This window comes from Danio rerio, chromosome 6 (genome assembly GCF_052040795.2).
Source record: "Danio rerio strain M-AB ecotype USA chromosome 6, GRCz13ab, whole genome shotgun sequence".
NCBI classification, from domain to species: Eukaryota; Metazoa; Chordata; class Actinopteri; order Cypriniformes; family Danionidae; genus Danio; species Danio rerio.
Window position 1 is genome coordinate 18,260,300 of NC_141026.1, and position 19,109 is coordinate 18,279,408.

Sequence of the window (19,109 nt, forward strand, 5' to 3'; positions counted from 1 at the left end):
TTACAGCTTCTGTAAAGATCAGACAGCCTATACAGATCACACAATCTCAATAAATATCATGTAAGTGTATAAATATTTTGATAAGTATTGTTAATAGAATATTTATAATGATATGATTTTGCTTGTGATTATATCGATACTTGCACTGAGCTCTCACGGGCACGCTCTCTCTCACCAGTGGCAGTTGACATGCGCTGCATAAGGGCGCTATACACACCACGCAGCATACACTGGCAAGATGACAAGTGCTGAACTCCAAGGGACCAGTTTTACTTGTTGCCGATTTGTGTGTTGTTCCTTTTTTTAAAAGGCCTTTTATTTTTAAAATCTCTCAAGTTAATAATGGCTATCGGGTCACATAATCTCCCTCAGAGATATTTGAGCTCAATAACGTGGTGCGCAGTATGACTATTGACCAACATCGCCCTGTAAGTGTAGGCCTACAGCTCTGGTGTGTAATGAATTGCATGTTTTAAATGACAGCGAGACATGCTACATATAGTTTTTCATGTAAAATATACATTCTAACTAGGGATGCTCATTTTGGTTAATTTTGCTAACCGACAACTGCCGCTCAATAATCGGTTATTAACGGTTAACTGGTCAGATTACTATTAATTTTATATTAAACAAATTGACATGTCTATTTTGTGTCTGACACTTTAAATATTGCATAAAATACTAATTTATTTTTATATGCTAGCATATTAATAATAGAACAATACAACAGAGCATTTTCACGTACCTGCAGTGTTTAGCACAGAAGAACAGAATAATCTAAATAAAATGAATAAAATAAATAGGACTGCCCTAAATTATTTTGCACTTAAATAAGTAATTTATATTACAAATCGAAAACACTGACTGATTTTTTTCCAATCATATTTTTGTCTTCCGTCAAATAAAATAGCTGACTTCCTCAAATCGCTCGCTCCACGGAAAATATGCATTTAGTTAATGCCCCGCTGTTATTATTATAATCACAAAACCTTTTTACATTTTTAATAGAAATCATTATTTTAAAGATTATGTCTTGCTATGGTTTCCTTTCTCTCCATCGCGGCTCAAGTGCGCGCGCTGCGTGATGAAAAGACAACAACAACGCGCGCATATGTTGACTTTTTGTAAACAGTTTTTTGTTTAAATATGATATTGCATTAATGTGCATACATGCTTTATATGCTGTAAAATAAAAGGTAAAGCCTATTTGTTGCGTTTATGATGCAGATCCAGGTCAACATCAGCGCTTTTTTTGGCATCAACACGTCTGTTTGAAGCAATATTCTTCTTCCATTTTGCTTCTTTGGCAAATGTGTCTGTAGGCACGGGTTATACATTATCGTCTCGCAAGTTAAGTATGTCTTGCAGTTGAACAAGTGGCCGAGCACAGCTAACGTGCTTTTTTCATTCCAAAAACGAGAGGCGCACCTCACTGCCTTTATGTTGACAAGGAAAAAAGAAGAGAAGAAGCGCGGTCCTCTTATGAAACGACTGAATCAGCTGGGTATCAATTGTGCAAAAGTGTTGCTGTCTATGTTAATAAAATTGTAATATTTAATAATATTATGATATTCAAGATTTGTACATTCATACAGCTCTGGATAACTTAAAACAGCGATTAGACCTTCAGAGCGGTGTTAATGGGTCCTGAAGTAAAGCGAAACGGCCATAAACGCCAGCAAGATAGAGTGATTATATGTAGAGTCATACTTTATCTATAAATAAAGTATAACTATAGAAACTGTTCATCTTAACTGAAAGCTTCTGCGTGTTTGCTGGCCTCACGCATCGCGCACCTGTCAGTCATTCAGTCAGTCAGCACGTAACCCCAAAGGATTAAACAATAGCGCACAGCACTATATGGTTACAAAAAAGTTTGCGCTGTTATAATTCACTTACCTTTTAATACGTTTTGTTGCGATTATAATCCGCTATTAAAAACAACAACAACAATAACTGAATGTTTTGAATGGGTAATGTAGCCGTGGCGGGATGCATTTTGGTCCCCGCCATGGAAGAATGAATGTAGCGGAAACCAAGCTCTTTAAAAGTTCTCTGTAGTTGTCTTGACAACACAAACTGCTGCTCTGGGATGAGCCGCGTGCAAAAGATGCCCCTCTAAACGCAAAGGCGCATTCAATCGGCCGCTTATGCAGCCAAACTAAAAATATATAAAATAATAATTTTAATCGTTTAACTGATAGCATTAATCGGTCACAAACGCACCCTTTCGGTTAACGGTTAATCAATTATTTTGAGCATCCCTAATTCTAACCCAGTACACAATAAAATAATATTTTTTGAATGGCTTGCCTATTGGCAGTATATATAACCGTTAAGCTTAAATAGGCTAAACACATTTAATTAATATTACAACACATTAATACAAACTAGCCACCCTTTGTATATTTTTTAGCAAACGAAAAATGCAATGAATTATTTATTTTGATTTTCTTTTTTATTAAAATTAATATAATTATTAGGCTACACAATTTCTACATAACATTGGCTCTGATTGCGTTTTTACAGATATCCTACTGATAGACTTTTTGGGTCAAAGACATTTATGCCTGTTCATTTCAGTGCTGTATTTGACAGATTTCGCAAAGGCTTCAGCTATTCTACCTGTCAGCTGGTACCAGCCTCAGTTTTGCGACATGACTTGTGTGGTGTCTACGTATCAATGTCTGGATGACAGCGAGAGAGAGATGAGAACAGACCTCAGATTCGATGTGTGGCCGCACGTCACAGTTACTTTACTGCAATTTTTGAATATTGGTTCATCTAAATTAACTTTTGATTAGATAAAGCTGAAATATTGCCAGAGAGACAAAGCAACTTTTAGTTTTGAAAAAGGGCAGCTTCAGTGATAAAACGCACAAACGCAGGATACACTCTATTCATTATTGATTTTTTTAACATTGAACGCATAATAATCAAATGCAAAAAAGAACAGCTGAAATTCAGAAAAAGGTTGCCGCGATAGTTGCTTTGTTTGATCTGCAGTTGGCTTGTCAGTGGCGCGGCATTGCTAAATCACTCGTTTTAATAAAAATAAGATTATTATTAAACATTGTGAGATGATGGTCGCATGATTTTTAAAAGGAGAGTATGCTTTGAGTAATTATGGCTATTGATCTTATCTAGCCGTGACCCACCTATAGTTAAACTTAAAGTATAGCATCAAGTATAGCCTACTTTATACCTGACCTGCGGATTAACGGCAGGACTCGTAAATATGAAAAAATCGCCCATAACAGGGTTTTATGCTTCCCGAATATGCAGTGTAAGAGAGTGACTTCAAAAGTTAACGTACACTGCACACACTTTATGTAATGTGTGAAGTCGTGGAGGGATGTCAGCGCAAGGATAACTCATCATTTAAATGTCCACAGTTAATCTTTAATAGATAAGGTCTGGATTTGCAGGGTTATCAACAATGTGTGTATATTTTTGGCTTGGAAAAGCCTTCTCTTAAAGATGTTTGTGGTTATCCTTGCAACAAGCAAAAACTAAATGAATAAATAAATAAATAAACTTCATCGAAACCAAATCTATGAAGTATTGGTATCAGTTTTCGGTATCGGCTAGAACATAAATTAAAATACTCATATCGTTTTATAAAAAAGTGGTATCGGTGCATCCCTAATAATCACTCAGTTTTCTAAAACACATACTGTAAATGACGCACTGTAAGCAGATCTAATCTCTAATTGAAATATGTAATTTTAAATCATATATTAAAAATACAGGTTAATGTTTAGATTTCACGGGGGAGAAACCAGGAAATAGTCACAAATCAATCTCGCACTTCCTAACCCTTCTGGCCGTGGATGACTGACCAGGTTCTGTAGCAGACACAGCAGATATTAGAGAGGAAACACTACGTTTCAGCAAAGTAATATTTTTTACTTGAATTATTTTTAAGATATCAATGCCTGATTTGTAGTTAAACCCATGTAATCTGTGTGTGGATATATTTAATCCACATTGTTGGTGATAATGTTTTAGCTGTTTGCTGTGGGAGAACAGATTCATGGCCACATAACACTGGGTCAGTTGTAAGAATAAAAGCTAGTAACTTGCTCGTAACGTCGGTGAAATGTTTCCACCAACCCCAAGCAGATTCAAAAATGTCTTTATTTGATTTAATTTCAGTATTCCTATAGCTCTTTAAAGAGAAAGTCAAAAGTAGTTTGAGCTCAGTGTTTGAACTCTGTGGGCTCATGAAGGCTGCAAACACAAATAGTGTTCAATTGTTGAATCTGATGCACATTTTATTCAGCTTTGAAACACAGAGACACAAATTATATTGAAAGCTCAATGCTGAATAAAAAGCTTTCAAATCCATTTTTTAGGTCTTAATTCTTATTTTATAATGTTAAATTACCCAACTAACCCAAACTGTGGGCTGAATTGTACATTTCACTCCTCCTGTTTGAAACTAAAAAGGATTCACGATTTCTGTATGCGCTGAAAATTAACTTATATGCAATTTAATAGCAGACACTTGTAAAGTAAGATCTTAAAGATCTGTAGAGAAATATAATAGAAGCACAACTATCCCTGGTCTCCCCCATTCAAATATATCATATGTACATGCAATTTGGTTTGTATATGATATGAATAAGATGACATAAATTTATGAGGCCCGAGCTACATTTCCAGGTTTTGATGAATATAAGCTCCTATATGCTAATACTTTACCTTTAAGTACAGCATTTATTTATTTTTTTACTTTTTACGAATGGTAATGATTTTAATTAACTTAATTTAAACACATTTTATATAGGCATAGGTCGTACTTCGAGAGACAAATTCTTTCTAAAGTGAAAAGGTTTGAGAACCACTTATCTATACTTAACAACACCCCTTTCATCCTGGAAGGACTTCCATCGATGCAGCCGTCCATCTGTTTTTCCATTTCCAGTCGTTGCTGTGGTGTGTAATTTTCCTTTTTTTTCTCCATGTGGTCCCTTCTGATCTGCAAAATACAATTAAAAAAGATGTCAAGTCCTTAATTAAACTTAACACCATTCTTTGAAGGTTTCATCTACCATTGTCTCCAGTCTGATTCTGTTCTAACTAATATTTCGCAGCTATAAGTAAATACTCTACTAGATGACAATCTATGAACTTATAATAAATAAATGTGTTACAATAATTAGTAAAGCTATAAATAAAAGAAATAACAATCAAAAGCTACAAATGTTGAACAGGCCGACGACATAAATTACAAATAAATAAAACAGTAAATAAATACAGCAGTAATATGGAATATGTGTTAAAGCTGACAGCATACAAATACATTATAACAGATCAATTAATCTGATGATATAACAAATAACAATCTGCAAATTTTAAATAGCAATATACAAATGAAGCATACAAACAAACAAAAATGTTTTACCTATCGGTTTACCAACTTGACAACATAACAAAAATCATTCTACGATAATGAATAAGCTGTTAAAGAAGACAACAGAATACACAAACTAGAAAAATAGATATATTCAAATGCCTAAAATTGACAAGTCGCCAAAATAAGTTAAGAAGGCAATCTCACATTCCAACCAACATTCAGTACAATCCACAGAACTAGACAGAGAAATAGTAAAATCTTTGTCCGTCACCAAAAGCACGTAGAAACAACCAAATATAACAACTTAAAATGATACTTTTAGAAAGATCTTTACATACCGCTAATGTCAGCGATGGTCAGACACTTAATGCAGCTCACACTTTCTCAACGTCATCGACGGCTTTTCGAACACATTCTTTTTTAGAACGTCACTGATTATAGTAACCACAGCAACGCCACCGCGCCACCAAATGCAATTACCCTGATTAAACGTGCAGTGCATGATTTCCGTGAAGCACTGTAGATAATAATTCTGTTAGGATTTGGGTCCCTGTAACGCCATCTTTTGAGTATATAAGCAATGGCAATTTAATCATATCTTAATGTTAAAACGACTTCCATTATAAAATCAATATGTGGACCTTTTTGGATTCCTGGGAGCTAATTAAAAATGTAATCCAGGAAAGAATGAGAACCATTGTTGTTGTTTACGTCCCTCAATCGGTATCTAAGCTGTGTCTCTAATTTATATTTATTTATGTGTGTGTGTGTGTGTGTAAATACAGTTTAAGTCACCAGAGAACAATATAGTCACAACTTATAGACCATTTGTGTTGATATAACAGTAAATAAGCGTTTAACCTTTGAATAAATTGCAAACAGCATACATGTCCTACATTGCAAATAATCAAACAAAGGACACAATAAATAACAAAAAACATTTATTGATTAAACAATTATTAAACAAATAATAATAAAATTGAATACATGTTGTACTGCTCAAGAATTAAAAATTTCAATAAAGCAATAACAATGAAGCTGCAGAATAATGACACATTATAAACAAATTTAAGTAAACAGGAAGATTTTTAAAAAATTCTGAAATTGCACAAACACAAAAGTTTCCAAATAGACTGTAAAAAAAAGCTTTGAAACTGCACAAAATTAAAAAAAGGAAACAACTTAAAATACCCATGTAAAAATCTATGAAATTGCACAAGACATCTTAAAACAGCTATTTTTTTATAGAAACCTGAACAGAAACCAGTTTAAGAAATAGCATATATATATATATATATATACACACACACACATATATATATATATATATACACACACACACACACACACACACACACACACACACACACACACACACACACACACACACACATATATATATATATATATATATGTTTGTATATATAAAGAAATAGCATGAATATATATAGCTAATATATATGAATATAGCATGAATATACTTTCTCTATATATATATAGAGAAAGTGAAAGAAACAAATTGCCCAAGTATCAGGGAACATCTTAATACACTTAAAATGTTGTTATAAAATAAAATAATTTAAAAAAATAAAGTGATTTAGACATTTGACACATTAGCTGCTCTCTTTCCTTCCTTCCATCAACCCTATCAGGAGCAAGTTGTAGCCACCTTGTGATGTATTTCTCCACCTCTTCATCAGTGGCGCTGTTGGTATGGACATTTGTCCTCACTGCATCTGTGATTAAAAGATAAACAGATGATTTGTTGTGAACAAGTACAAATGTTAATCGAAAAAAAAAAAAACAGATTCATGTTTGCTCTCACATAAGTACAACCTAAATGGGACTTAAAATCACATTATATAAAGATTCTTTGTTCCTCTGGTTAATGATTTAAATACACATTCTGCATAAAAGGTATTTTGGCACAGATGAATAACAGCCTCTAAATGTATTGAAATGTATATTTCAAATCAACTTACTGACTACGACAGTCCTTAGGGTGAGTGCACGAAAAGCCACTTTTTGGTTTGCCCCACTCCAGTTCATTTGTTTAGCCAAGGAAAGCTTTCCTAGGACACGCCACACTGCTTCTTTAGTGGAAAACCTACCAATAAGTAAAATAAACTAACAAACAAAAAATAAATTAAAATAAAAAAAAAATCTATGAAATACAAAAGAGCTTGAACTTACCACTTTCTTCCTTTGTTCGGGCTGCTCCTTTAGTTGATGTTCAAGCTTTTCTAAATCAAATAAATTGGACAAAGGAAGGTCAAATGTGCTTGCATCTGGAGTTTCATCCCGCTGCAGAGTACTGCTTTGTTTTTGCTGATTTTTGAGAATCAGGTCCAGTTGCTGCTTTATGACCTCTTGTGATTTTATAAGTTCAGTCAGTAATGCTAAAAAACACAAATAATGAATTAGTATAACATATCATATATCTCAACAGTGGGATAGATACTGCTGGTGTTCTCTAGTTAATCTTTACTTTCTAGCTGCATTAAGCCTTTACAAATTTACTGATGTTTTGAATTCTTACAAAGACATGACGAGTTGCAATAAGTTCTGTCTTGATCTCCAACTGCACTGGAACAAGGACTGTAAATGTTCCTAGGGGTACTGGAACGTAAAGTAACTGTGCATCTTGATGGTGTTCTTAAGGATTCTGCCATAGTCATTGGTGGTGATGGTACTTGCGGTGCTGCATCAATTTCTGAAAGATCCTCCATTCTGCCTTTCTTTTCCAGTCTCTTTTTTCCAAATAAATTTTCATCATCACAGTCACTATAGTTGTATCTGTTATGTCCCCTGATCAGATACATTTACAACACACAACATTTTAGTACAGTGCCAAGTTTTTACGCAGCGGATGCCCTTCCAGCAGCAACCCATCTCTGGGAAACATCCACACACACATTCACACACACACTACGGACAATTTAGCCTACCCAATTCACCTGTACCGCATGTCTTTGGACTGTAGGGGAAACTGGAGCACCCGGAGGAAACCCACACAAAGGCAGGGAGAACATGCAAACTCCACACAGAAACCCCAACTGAGCCGAGGTTCGAACCAGCGACCTTCTTGCAGTGAGGCGACAGCACTACCTACTGCGCCACTGCCTCGCCTGCCTAGCATGATGATTGGTCATTTTCTTAAAAAAATGTAAATACTTTTTTAGGATTTGCCATTTCCTGCAAAATGAAACAAGAAATAATTTGATGACACCTCAAACTTCAGATGCTCATCACATCTGCTGACCAATCAAATGCTCTTCTGGTATTTGATATGTCCCACCCCATTCAAGATGCTGAAATTGGCCATTGTCTTCCTGTTTCAGAATAAAACTGCACATTTTAAAGCATTGCACATTACCAACCCAGTGTTTAAAGTGATAGAACTGCTCAATATGAGTAATGCTGTATGTGATGCCTGATATTATAAATTCCCTTAATTGATCATCATTTATTGACGACTCATCAAACTTAATAACCATGAAATGTGTCTATTGCAGTGGCACACTGTCAGGAGGTGAGTACATTATCTGTAACGTTTTATTCTGGAAGAGAACTAATCATTTAAAGGGCACCTATTATTCACTTATTTTATTTTTGAAGTCCCAAGAATGTGTCTGTGAAATTTCAGCTTTAAATACTCTACATATCTTTATTTATATACATTGTTTTTGTTTTAAACTGTTGAAAATGTCAGTTGTTTTGTCAGATTAAAAAGTGTTGTTTCTGTGTATGTGCCTTAAATACAAATGAGTTGTCTCTCTGTGCCTCGTATTGGAAATAAAGTAGTGTTTAGACATGTCAACTACTGGTCCACAATGACAGGCAATCACCCAGACACTGATGAAGCAGAGACCCAGTCTGAAATAACAATGTTACGGGACCTACAGTATTATGCCCCTTTTTACAAGATCTAAAATAAGTCTCCGATGACCCTGGGGTGTGTATGTGACGTTTCAGCTCAAAATACCATACAAAATTATTTTATAACTCTTTGAAACTGCCCCTTAAAGGTCTCTATTTTATCAATCTAAGCATAAAGTCTAAAGTGCATGGAACAAAAGCATTAAGACCATGTCCGAATCCAATTTTGCTATTTTAAGGACAGGAAAATATGTTCTGTGCTCTGGCGCATGGTCCGACAGGGTTGTGCTTATTCTTTTCATGAGTTATGGGTGTGTTTTCAGCAAAATGTGCATTAAACCAATCAGAGTCTCATCTTTAGCCGTATGTTCACACCGAAAGCGGCGACAGCGCCAAAGTAGCCGGAATTCATTCATTTTCAATGAAAGTCGGCAGTGAGGAGTAGTGCAGCGCGCCTTCACCGGTGTGGGCGTCGAAGAGAGTTGAAATCAAGTTAACTTTTTGGTAATGAGCTATGATGTGGTTCGGCAGCAAGCAATCAGAATGTAGAAGTCTGCCGCACGAGAGCAGTCCAGAGAACACAGTCACAGTGAACTTTGGTTCTGACCACAGTTGTTTCCACAGGTTTGATTATTGCGGTCACTGGATTTCCAATTATTTGCAATGTTTTCTCACAGGAACATACATTAAAAAGTTACTGGTGAGTTACTCATGTGAATTAATGTTATATATATTTTTCCTTAAAAAAGCGGGAATCTCAGCACAAAACAGTATTGCTGCTTCAGAATATTTCAGACATATGGACACATTAGATAATTAAGTGCAGCAAAGCCACACCACATGCAACTTGATCTTCCATTGTTAAATAAATTTGATAAAAAGTGTGCAACATTTTCACGTTGAAAGCATGTTTTATGTGGGAATGTGACTGATATGCTGCAACGGCCCCTTTAAATACAAGATCAATGTAGCGAATTTTGACGCTCTTGCCGCCAAAGGTGAAGGCAGACAGCGTTGTCACCAGGGTGCCCAAAGCGACCTTTGACGCTCTTGACGCTTTCGGTGTGAACGTATAGTAAGAGTCAGCTGTGTTGCACCATGGCTCATTTTCTATATACATGGTGGACTTTGTAAGTGGAAAAACTAAACACTTCACTTGTGAGAAAACAGTTAGACAAATCATCTGTTCGAGGATGAAGACTGAGCCTCCTCCAGTCGGCCTCTTTAATTTCTCTTTGCTTTACTTTTACTCTTTAACTTTAGCTAACGCTCTGCACAGGACTTTAAACCAGCATTCATCTGGTCAATAGCGTGGCCTATTTCAGTTCCTCAAAATAGCAATGCGCCAACAACACGCCTTAACACACCACATTTTTAGACCAGAACACCCATGAGTCCACAAAGTGGCACAAATGGATTTGCTATTTAAACAACGTGGTGCAAAGCATGAAAATTTCAGTTGTGCTGATCTGAAAATAGCAACTAATCACGCCATACACACCTTGCACCTTATTGCGCTGAGTGTGTGAAAGGGCCCTTAGGCTTTGATCCTAATTGTGTCATTTTGGTGACTGTTGCTTTGAAGATAATGTGAAATTAAAATATTTTTTTTACATGTCAGCGAGTGACAGAATTTGTCTTTTGAAGATATAAAACTGATATAAGCATCCAAAGCTTGCAGTTTCTCACTTTCGTCTAAATGGATCAATGATTTTTTCCCCATCACCTCATACTTCAGTTTCTCATCAAATCTTGATCATTCAAATGCTCTCTAGTATCTGACATAACCCGCCATTTTCAAGACGCTTCCTATTTGCTTTTCATTTGATGCGCTTGAGCTCAACCACTCTCACTGGCAGAGCTGTGATATGTGATATTGATATAAATACAATATTGGCTGATTGTTTTTTTTTTGTCTAATCTTTCCCACCCTCTCTCCATGTTTCAGTTGAGATTACGTCAAACATAGAATAAAAAGGCTGAATTGAATCATCCAACTATGATGGAAAGACATTTACTGAAATAAATTCCAACATGCGCATCAAAGAAAGTCATGTGATTTTGTTTTAAAAGATTATGTGATAACTAGGAGTGATGGTACAGCATTAGACAAACAAGTGGACCGACCACAATGTAGAGCATCTGACATGTTGTTTTGGCCATTCTAAAATCATTCAGCCAAAGTTCATCCTTAGACTGGTTCAGTATTATTATCTCCAGGTGCAAGTCATTTATTATATAAGAGAAAGGACCACAGTGTTTTCTCCTACCACAGCAAATTCCCTTTTTCTTTTTTATATTTGGTGCCGGTTTATCAGGAAGTGACCAGTTTTGTTCTCTTAGATGGAAACAGTGCTTTATTCATAAATGTCTTTTGCAATATTCCAGTTTTGTGGATAAATCTCTTTGGATGGAAACACAGCTAATGATAACTAGGTGTAAGTCTTCTTGCCGAACACACACTTGTCATCGTGGCTTTAATGTCCTTAGGAGACATCCAAATTCCAACTGCGCCAAGAAAGTTAAATAAATAAACTGACCCAAGTGTTTCTAATCCCGCTGAGAGTGGACTGATGGATGTTGAGACAATCCCTCAGATCCTGCTCTTTCTGACCAGCGACAGGTAAACCAGGAACAGGAACCATTGGTCAATCAGTGGAAGGCATTGGCTCTGGTGCGGAGCAGGAGTCTTCATGACAAAAATGATGATCATTACCTGGTAAAGTTAACAGACATTAACATCTCTGGTGTATTTTGTAAATAAAACATGACTTCAGATGAACAACAAATTCCACTGTATCTCACATTTCACAGTTTTATGGTCAAACCTTATTAATATCATTATAAACATTTCTCAAGTAACATCTAATCACAAATATAAAATATATCCCAAGTAAATAACTCAAAAATGAAATTACAAACATGTAAACACTTTAAGGAAATAAACAGTTGTTTTCCCCTTTAAAATACAAATATTACATTTCTTGTATAAATATTTGTATGAATAAACTTTGTGATCCTTTTTGTTGAAAATATAAAGTAGTGGTGAACAATATATTGTTTGAGCATCGATATCGCAATGTGTGTATTTGCAATAGTCACATTGCAGGATTAATTTTAATAATGATTAAAAGATAAAGATATTATCAAAATTTGACATTATTTATCCAATGATGACCATGTTATTTTACATTTGATTGTTTCGTTTCTGTACTTGAATACTGTTCCACTCCCCAGAAAAGCATAAAGCACTGTTTATTTATTTATTATTGCTTGTAATTTGTTATAATTTATGCAGATGAACTGCATAGAAAAAGTCTTGATCATCCAAGTCGATCTAAATTAATAAAAGCTTTCCAAATATAGCTATTCAAATCATCTGGTGAAATTATATTCCTATCGCAATGTATATCGCAGCAAAACAAAAAAAAAAAATGCAATGTCAGATTTTTCCAATATCGAGCAGCACAAATATAAAGCAATTGACAACACTGCCAGAGAGTCTTTCTCAGCCTTACGCATGCTAGACGTGAGCTAACTACACCTACATTTCGAAATATAAACAGAATAGAAAACTCTTTTTCAGTACACATTTGATTCCACGGTAATGATATATACATCATACCATCCAGCCCCACTGCATTTATTTGTTGCCATATTTATAGCAGAAATAATACCTGGTCATTTATGTCATGGAAACACATATGTATATTTATTATCAGTGTGTTACTGAAATGCAACATGATTATTTATTAACTGTACTCTGTTAGCCCTTACTGTAGTTTATTATAAAGCAGATGTTTGTAAACATGCTTTGTAACCCTTGTCATGAACTGATCAAAGTAACAAATTGTAAACATTTGGAGTAAGATATTGTAACTGAATGTTTAGTGTTTACTTTAGAATGGTTTTCTATGGGAAAGTGCTAAGCATGTAGTTTAGCATCTTGTGCTTGTATTCTAGCAACACTTATTTGCTGTATAAAGCATGTATTATATCAATAAATAATTTGATCTGTGTTTCCATTTCTCTTAAAGGATCATACTGATAGTGAGTGAGTCTCTGTTAATTTTAAAGTCCCCGTTAACTTATGACAAAATTAACCGTATGATTTTGTTAGCTCACATTGCTAGTGTTGTGGGGAACTATTTATCTGTGCATGTCATTAAAAAACAAAACTTGTTTGCCCTTATAATCTTAATTGAAATACAAAAATGCACTTCCTGTTTGTTTTTCTGTTAAATTGTCAGATCACGTATATCTTAGGAATTGGGCATGACTAACATATTTAACCACGCTGCTCCAACTGTCAGTTTTGACACTAAGCAGAAATGGTGAGCAGGATGTGTCTGTTAGGTTGTAATATCTTTGGCCAAACACTTTTCCCAATCTTACTAAATGAAATGCCTACTTTACTACATCCAATCAGCTCGCTGTCATTTAATATTCAGTTTCTCTAAGAACTGCGTCACTATACAAAAAAAAAGTCGCAACTTCAAGTTCATGCAGACTTTAAACATTTTGTTTACTGGAGAAGAAAAAAGTTTAAGATTTATTTTTTATTGAAAACAGTAAAGACTTTTTTTTTTTTTACTTTTTATTCAATTTTATTGTTCATTTTCTTTGAAAAGGACAGAATTCTTGGACAGAATATAAACAACCATTTTTAATTATGAAAAACATTTAGATTACTCTTGGCTTGTTTTACTCATTTATATTATATATTTGTTTCATTGCATATTCTCATTTTAAAAACACATACTAGTTTACACTCTGAGCTGGTGTGTGTGCATGTGTGTGTGTGTGTGTGTGTCTTCAGCTCGTACAGCTTCACACAGAGCCTTACAGATGCAGCAGAGGAAGCTCAGGATCAGGATCTGTTCTCCTCAGTTCCTCTGCCCCTCCTGTTCTCCTTCTACAAATCATTGACAGCGTTTATCTACACTGAACTACTTTTCTCTTTCGTCAGATGGGTTCAGGTAGTGCCTCTGTCTTGCTGCGCTTCAGGAGAATTCAGCATCACAAGCAAAATGACCACCTTGTGTCATATAACATATATTGATCAATCAGCACGGTTGTCAAGGCAGAATCTCAAGCACAACCAATCATTTTAAATGACATGGTGAATCATTTAAAGAAATTTAAATGTTAAGTTCAGAGAACTTACAATATGAATTAAATGTTTGTTGCTGCCTAATGAGTAAGTTAAACACACCTTTAATGCCAAAACTTGGTATTTTTATTAATGAAAAGTTATATTATCCGCTTAGGGCCCCAAGAAAGTCTGGAGGCCCACAATAAATACTAATAATGTAATTTCCTGTCATATTTTGTAGGATAAGGCTTTAACAAATACATTTTACCTTAAATAGCATGTGTGCAATTGTGTCCCCCCACCCCCAATCATGGATCAGTCCAGCAGTCAAATCAGAAGAAAATTTAGTTTCAGAAAACAAATAGTTTGTTCATTAATTTTAGTTGTGAACTCATTTTAAGCAAACAAATCTTTTAAAATGTAGAGATTGTGTTAAGATAAAAATATAGAAAGCAAGACAGAGTGCTATAAGATAAAGACAGCTAAATAAATAAGCAAATATGAAAAGTGCTTATTACTGAAGGAAACAATCATCATGATCACGGTACAAAGTGTAGAGTAAACAATGTTATTAACACTATGAGCTGTATTTGTTAAAATAAATGTTAAATTATTGTGTGTTTCATTAGACAAACTGTTGAGATGATGAAAAACACGCTGTCTTATACGTTTTAGTTAAATTGTGATTCTCTGTGCTGAACATTGCCCCCTTGTGTTGTCTATGATCACTTACTGAGGAGAGACGTGACCCTGCACCACAAAAGCACTTTTTTACTTCTTTTAGTTTGAGCACATGCTTTTTAAAATGATTGAGCTGTTGAAACGTTGACCTACACATGAAAAAAACATATTGTTTAAATAAAGTTATTTTTTAAATTATAATTGTATTCTAACCTGAAACTGAAGATCGTCCTAAAAAGAGATTTATTGCGCTATATTGGGATAATTTGCAATTTGATGTGCACAAAAGAAGAAAAACACAGTAGTGTTTACTTTAAATTCTCGTAAGAAGTTTAGTATTTGTATTTTTTCTAACTTGGAATTGAAGATTAAATCAAAAAACTATTCAGCACTCTTCAATGTTGAAAATTTTGTAGTTCAATGTCCACAAAAACACAATATTGTTCATTTCAAATTCTCATAGAAACTTTTCTTTTTTACCTAAAATTGAAGATCACTCAAAATAAAAAAAACATTTGTTAAATATCAGCATGCGTGTATGGACATTTACTGAGTTTATTATCGACAGATCTGTGTTTAAGTAAAACAATTCGGCTAGTTTAGATTTTTATGTTTTAAATTTAGACATCAAATATTGCAAATAAAGGTTTGGTCTAGTTAGTTCAGCACACTACAGACAGCATGATCATATCTGACTGAACAGAGTCTCCTAATTCCTCCAGTGTCTGTGTTCATTCATTCATTTTCCTTCAGCTTAGTCCCTTTATTCATCAGGGGTCGCCACAGGGGAATGAACCGCCAAAATATTCAGCATATGTTTTACACAGCAGATGCCCTTCCAGCTTCAACCCAGTACTGAGAAACATCCACACACTCTCACATGCACAAACACACTATGGCCAATTTAGTTTATTCAATTCACATAAACCACATGTCATTGAACTGTGGGGGAAACCCATGCCAACACATGGAGAACATTCAAACTCCACACAGAAATGTCAACTGGCCCTGCTGGTACTCGAACCAGCGACCTTCTTGCTGTGAAGTTACAGTGCTAACCACTGAGTCACTGTGCTGCCCTTGGTTTGAACATTTACATTTTAGTGAAACCAGTAAAGACAAAAAAAAACTGCTGTAATTGCGTATAAAATAACTTTATTGTTTATGATTTATTTAACACCTTCCCCCGTTTTTCTCTAAGTGGTCTAGAAACTGTACATTTGTCAACTGTAGACTAGCTTGTGTGTGTGTGTGATGTGTGTGTGTGTGTGTGTGTGTGTGTGTGTGTGTCTTCAGCTCGTACAGCTTCACACAGAGGCTCACAGATGCAGCAGAGGAAGCTCAGGATCAGGATCTGTTCTCCTCAGTTCCTCTGCCCCTCCTGCTCTCCTTCTACAAATCATTGACAGCGTTTATCTACACTGAACCTGACAATGCAACCCAAGCCATGACTGCTGGATTTAGATAAGTGTAATGTCACTGGCCACCTGTGCAGTGCAACCAGGGATGGCTCTCAATGTCATCTAAACTGGGTCGATCAGCCGGTGCTGCACTGAGACACCAGCGAATCAGCTGACGGCACTCTGTTACACACAACACCGTCTTCAGAAACACACAACAACACACTTCTGCTCGCTCGCCAGGCTATCTCTGAATGTGTCTGAATCTCTTACCTGTTGACAAGCTCCTGGGGAAGGTCAGTCTGCTTCTGGACGTGACCCTCTGTGCGCCTCTGAATGGGAAACGGTCACACATGATGTTGTAGAGCGTCACTCCTACTGACCAGACTGTAGCTGGAGTCGCATGGTAGCGATGTCTACGAAACCACTCAGGAGGAGCGTATGCAGGAGTGCCTGAGAGACATAAGAAGACCACAAACATCTGCTCAACATGCTCCAGTACAGACAAATTCCCTTTAGTGGATCAGCAGAAGTTCACAAACATCAACAGAACGTTTCCTTCTGTAACTCAAACTCACCTGCAAAGTATTTGTAGGCCGAGCGCTTCAGCAGATCTCCACAGCCGAAGTCCAGCAGCTTGATGTCCTGGGACTCTGTGGAGATCAGGAGGTTTTCTGGTTTGACGTCCCGGTGCAGGACGCCGCGGCTCTCGCAGTGTTTTAGGGCGGCAATCAGCTGCACCAGCACTTTCTTTGCAAGACGCTCATCCAGACAGCCGTTCTCCTCACAGAAGCTCTGGAGATCTTGGCAAGGATCCGGTCGCTCCAGGATCAGGATGTAGCGCCTGGGACGGTCAAACCAGTCCAGCAGCTGCAGGACACTGGGGCAGGCAGGAGCTGATGTGACACGGGTCATCAATGCCACCTCCAGCGGCAGCCGACCCTGACCATCCTGCAGGACAAACCCTCCATTATATCCAGAACTCAATCAAACACAGCAAACACTACAGATTCACATCAAAACATACAACTTTCAGTCGCTCGGGGGTCCGGTCCTTCGACACGTACTTGATGGCCACCTGCAGACAGGAAAAGCAGAGTAAATCACACCTGCCTGATTGTGACACATGACATTTACTGACAGCAACATTTCTAAAGCATGTCTGAACAAAGGAGGGAAGAAAATCTCTTACTGGCAGTCCATCAGACCTGCGCATCCCAGCAAACACAGAGCCGAATCCACCTCGTCCCAGCAACGGGCCCTTCTGGTACAAGTCTGCAACAAAGAAGAGCACAAGAAATGAAGAAAAGAGAGAAAGAGAAAACATGCTGGGGTCTCTACAATGACAAATCATTTCCTAACTGAGCCATAAGATCTAAAAGATGAGCTGTGCTGACCTCTGCGAGAGCGTTTGGCTGGTCTGCTGGACGAGGTGGACAGTGTTTGCTGGTTGCTGCTCTGCCTTTTCCTCTTGCTGTTCCTCTGGTCTGTGGATGCAGAATCAGCCAAATGTGAAGGCAGAGGAGCCAAAAAACCAGGAAGCTCAGTGGTGCAGTCCCGTGTATCTTCTGTATATCAAAACATTTTTAATGAATCTTTTTTGTTAACTTCTGTAATCCTTTTCATATTAGTCAAACACCATACAGCATCATACAGTGATATACAATGACAAACAAATGAAAGATTAAAAACACTCACCTCCTCTTTCTTCACCCATGTGGGACATGGACAATCTCCTCCAACCTGCAATAAAACAGACAAATACAGACAAATATAAAAAATAAATGTAAAACAAAGTAAAGAAAAAGAAGAAGAAGAAGAAGAAGAAGGAATGAAATAAGAGCAACAAAAATGTGTTTAAAAAATAATCAGAAAAATAACTAAAATAAAGATGATTAGAGAAATTGTGCTCTTTAAAATAAATCTTTCTCAGAAATCCTCCAACAGCTTCAGAAATCTCAGGAATCGCACAGAAATGCTCTGCAAAGTCGCCTCGTCTCTCAACCAAAAGATTGCGATGGGTTTGATTGTTTTTATATGCGGTCAGAAATCATACAATAACACGCGTTGCTATAGCAACTAATAATGGCGTGACCTTGCGTGCCTGAGATATTTTTTTTATTTTTATGAATACAATTCATGCAGTTATTCGATTTCCTAAATCTTAATTATTAATAATAATTAATTAAAAGCTCTTGTTATAAAATTAAATAACTATCATTGTAATAGGCCTATCAGCTTTCAGTAAAACTTGATAGCGTCACCACCGACATTAGCAGCAGAGAAATCTTTAACGAAAATCACACAGAAATTCAAGAATAAAGTTTTTAATAAACATTACCAAACAAACGAGCTCTTCTATAAATGTAACTTACCATAATGAAGAAGTGGACAAAGATGAAATTGTTCTCCATTCGGGAGATCTACAGGAATCATAAACTGTTTTCAGAAAAATTATTGTATTATTTTCTGAGGAACACATTTCTAGGAGTTTATTTACGCTAAATTTCATATTATTGCCGAATCACGCTGAAGCAGGGCATTACGAAAGGTCATGTGACTGACGTCCCTGACGTCACTCCTTGCGTAGTAAATGGCCAACGCACAATTTAGGTATATTAATGAATTATATTTTTAAATAAAATAAATTGTATAATAAACAACAATAATATTAAATTAAATAAGGCTTTTA

At 36.1% G+C, this 19,109-nt stretch overlaps 2 protein-coding genes and 1 pseudogene across 7 annotated transcripts in view; all 3 read right to left on the bottom strand.

The window, feature by feature from the left end:
- Positions 1–19,008, bottom strand: part of LOC141386220 (serine/threonine-protein kinase pim-3-like) — a 79,363-nt gene extending 60,355 nt beyond the window's left edge. Inside the window, exons 1-9 of one of the 4 annotated variants that reach the window (XR_015493450.1) lie at positions 18,793–19,008; positions 18,116–18,160; positions 17,815–17,985; positions 17,610–17,692; positions 17,445–17,495; positions 16,996–17,368; positions 16,691–16,870; positions 11,782–11,957; positions 2,464–4,984 (exon numbers count right to left, since the gene is read on the bottom strand). Coding sequence is in view for 3 of the 4 variants with exons in the window: in XM_087257044.1 (XP_087113170.1) it covers positions 16,381–16,409; positions 16,505–16,600; positions 16,691–16,870; positions 16,996–17,368; positions 17,445–17,495; positions 17,610–17,692; positions 17,815–17,985; positions 18,116–18,160; positions 18,793–18,853 (1,089 nt within the window). In the remaining variant the exon portion in view is untranslated. Of the gene's footprint in view, positions 1–2,463; positions 4,985–11,520; positions 11,958–16,157; positions 16,410–16,504; positions 16,601–16,690; positions 16,871–16,995; positions 17,369–17,444; positions 17,496–17,609; positions 17,693–17,814; positions 17,986–18,115; positions 18,161–18,792 lie in introns of those variants that run through there. The other 3 variants (XM_087257044.1, XM_087257045.1, XM_087257046.1) reach the window with 3 other exon arrangements.
- Positions 6,807–10,167, bottom strand: LOC147843448 (uncharacterized; annotated as a pseudogene). The gene is made up of 3 exons (XR_015493490.1): positions 7,902–10,167; positions 7,345–7,761; positions 6,807–7,098 (listed from the first exon to the last, which is right to left on the bottom strand). The product of XR_015493490.1 is annotated as an uncharacterized LOC147843448 (transcript).
- LOC141386221 (serine/threonine-protein kinase pim-3-like) overlaps positions 16,157–19,109 on the bottom strand; it is a 35,298-nt gene continuing 32,345 nt past the window's right edge. Inside the window, exon 9 of one of the 2 annotated variants that reach the window (XR_015493472.1) lies at positions 16,157–16,307. The gene's annotated coding sequence lies outside the window, so the exon portion shown is untranslated. The remainder of the gene's footprint in view (positions 16,308–19,109) is intronic. The other variant, XR_015493473.1, reaches the window with a different exon arrangement.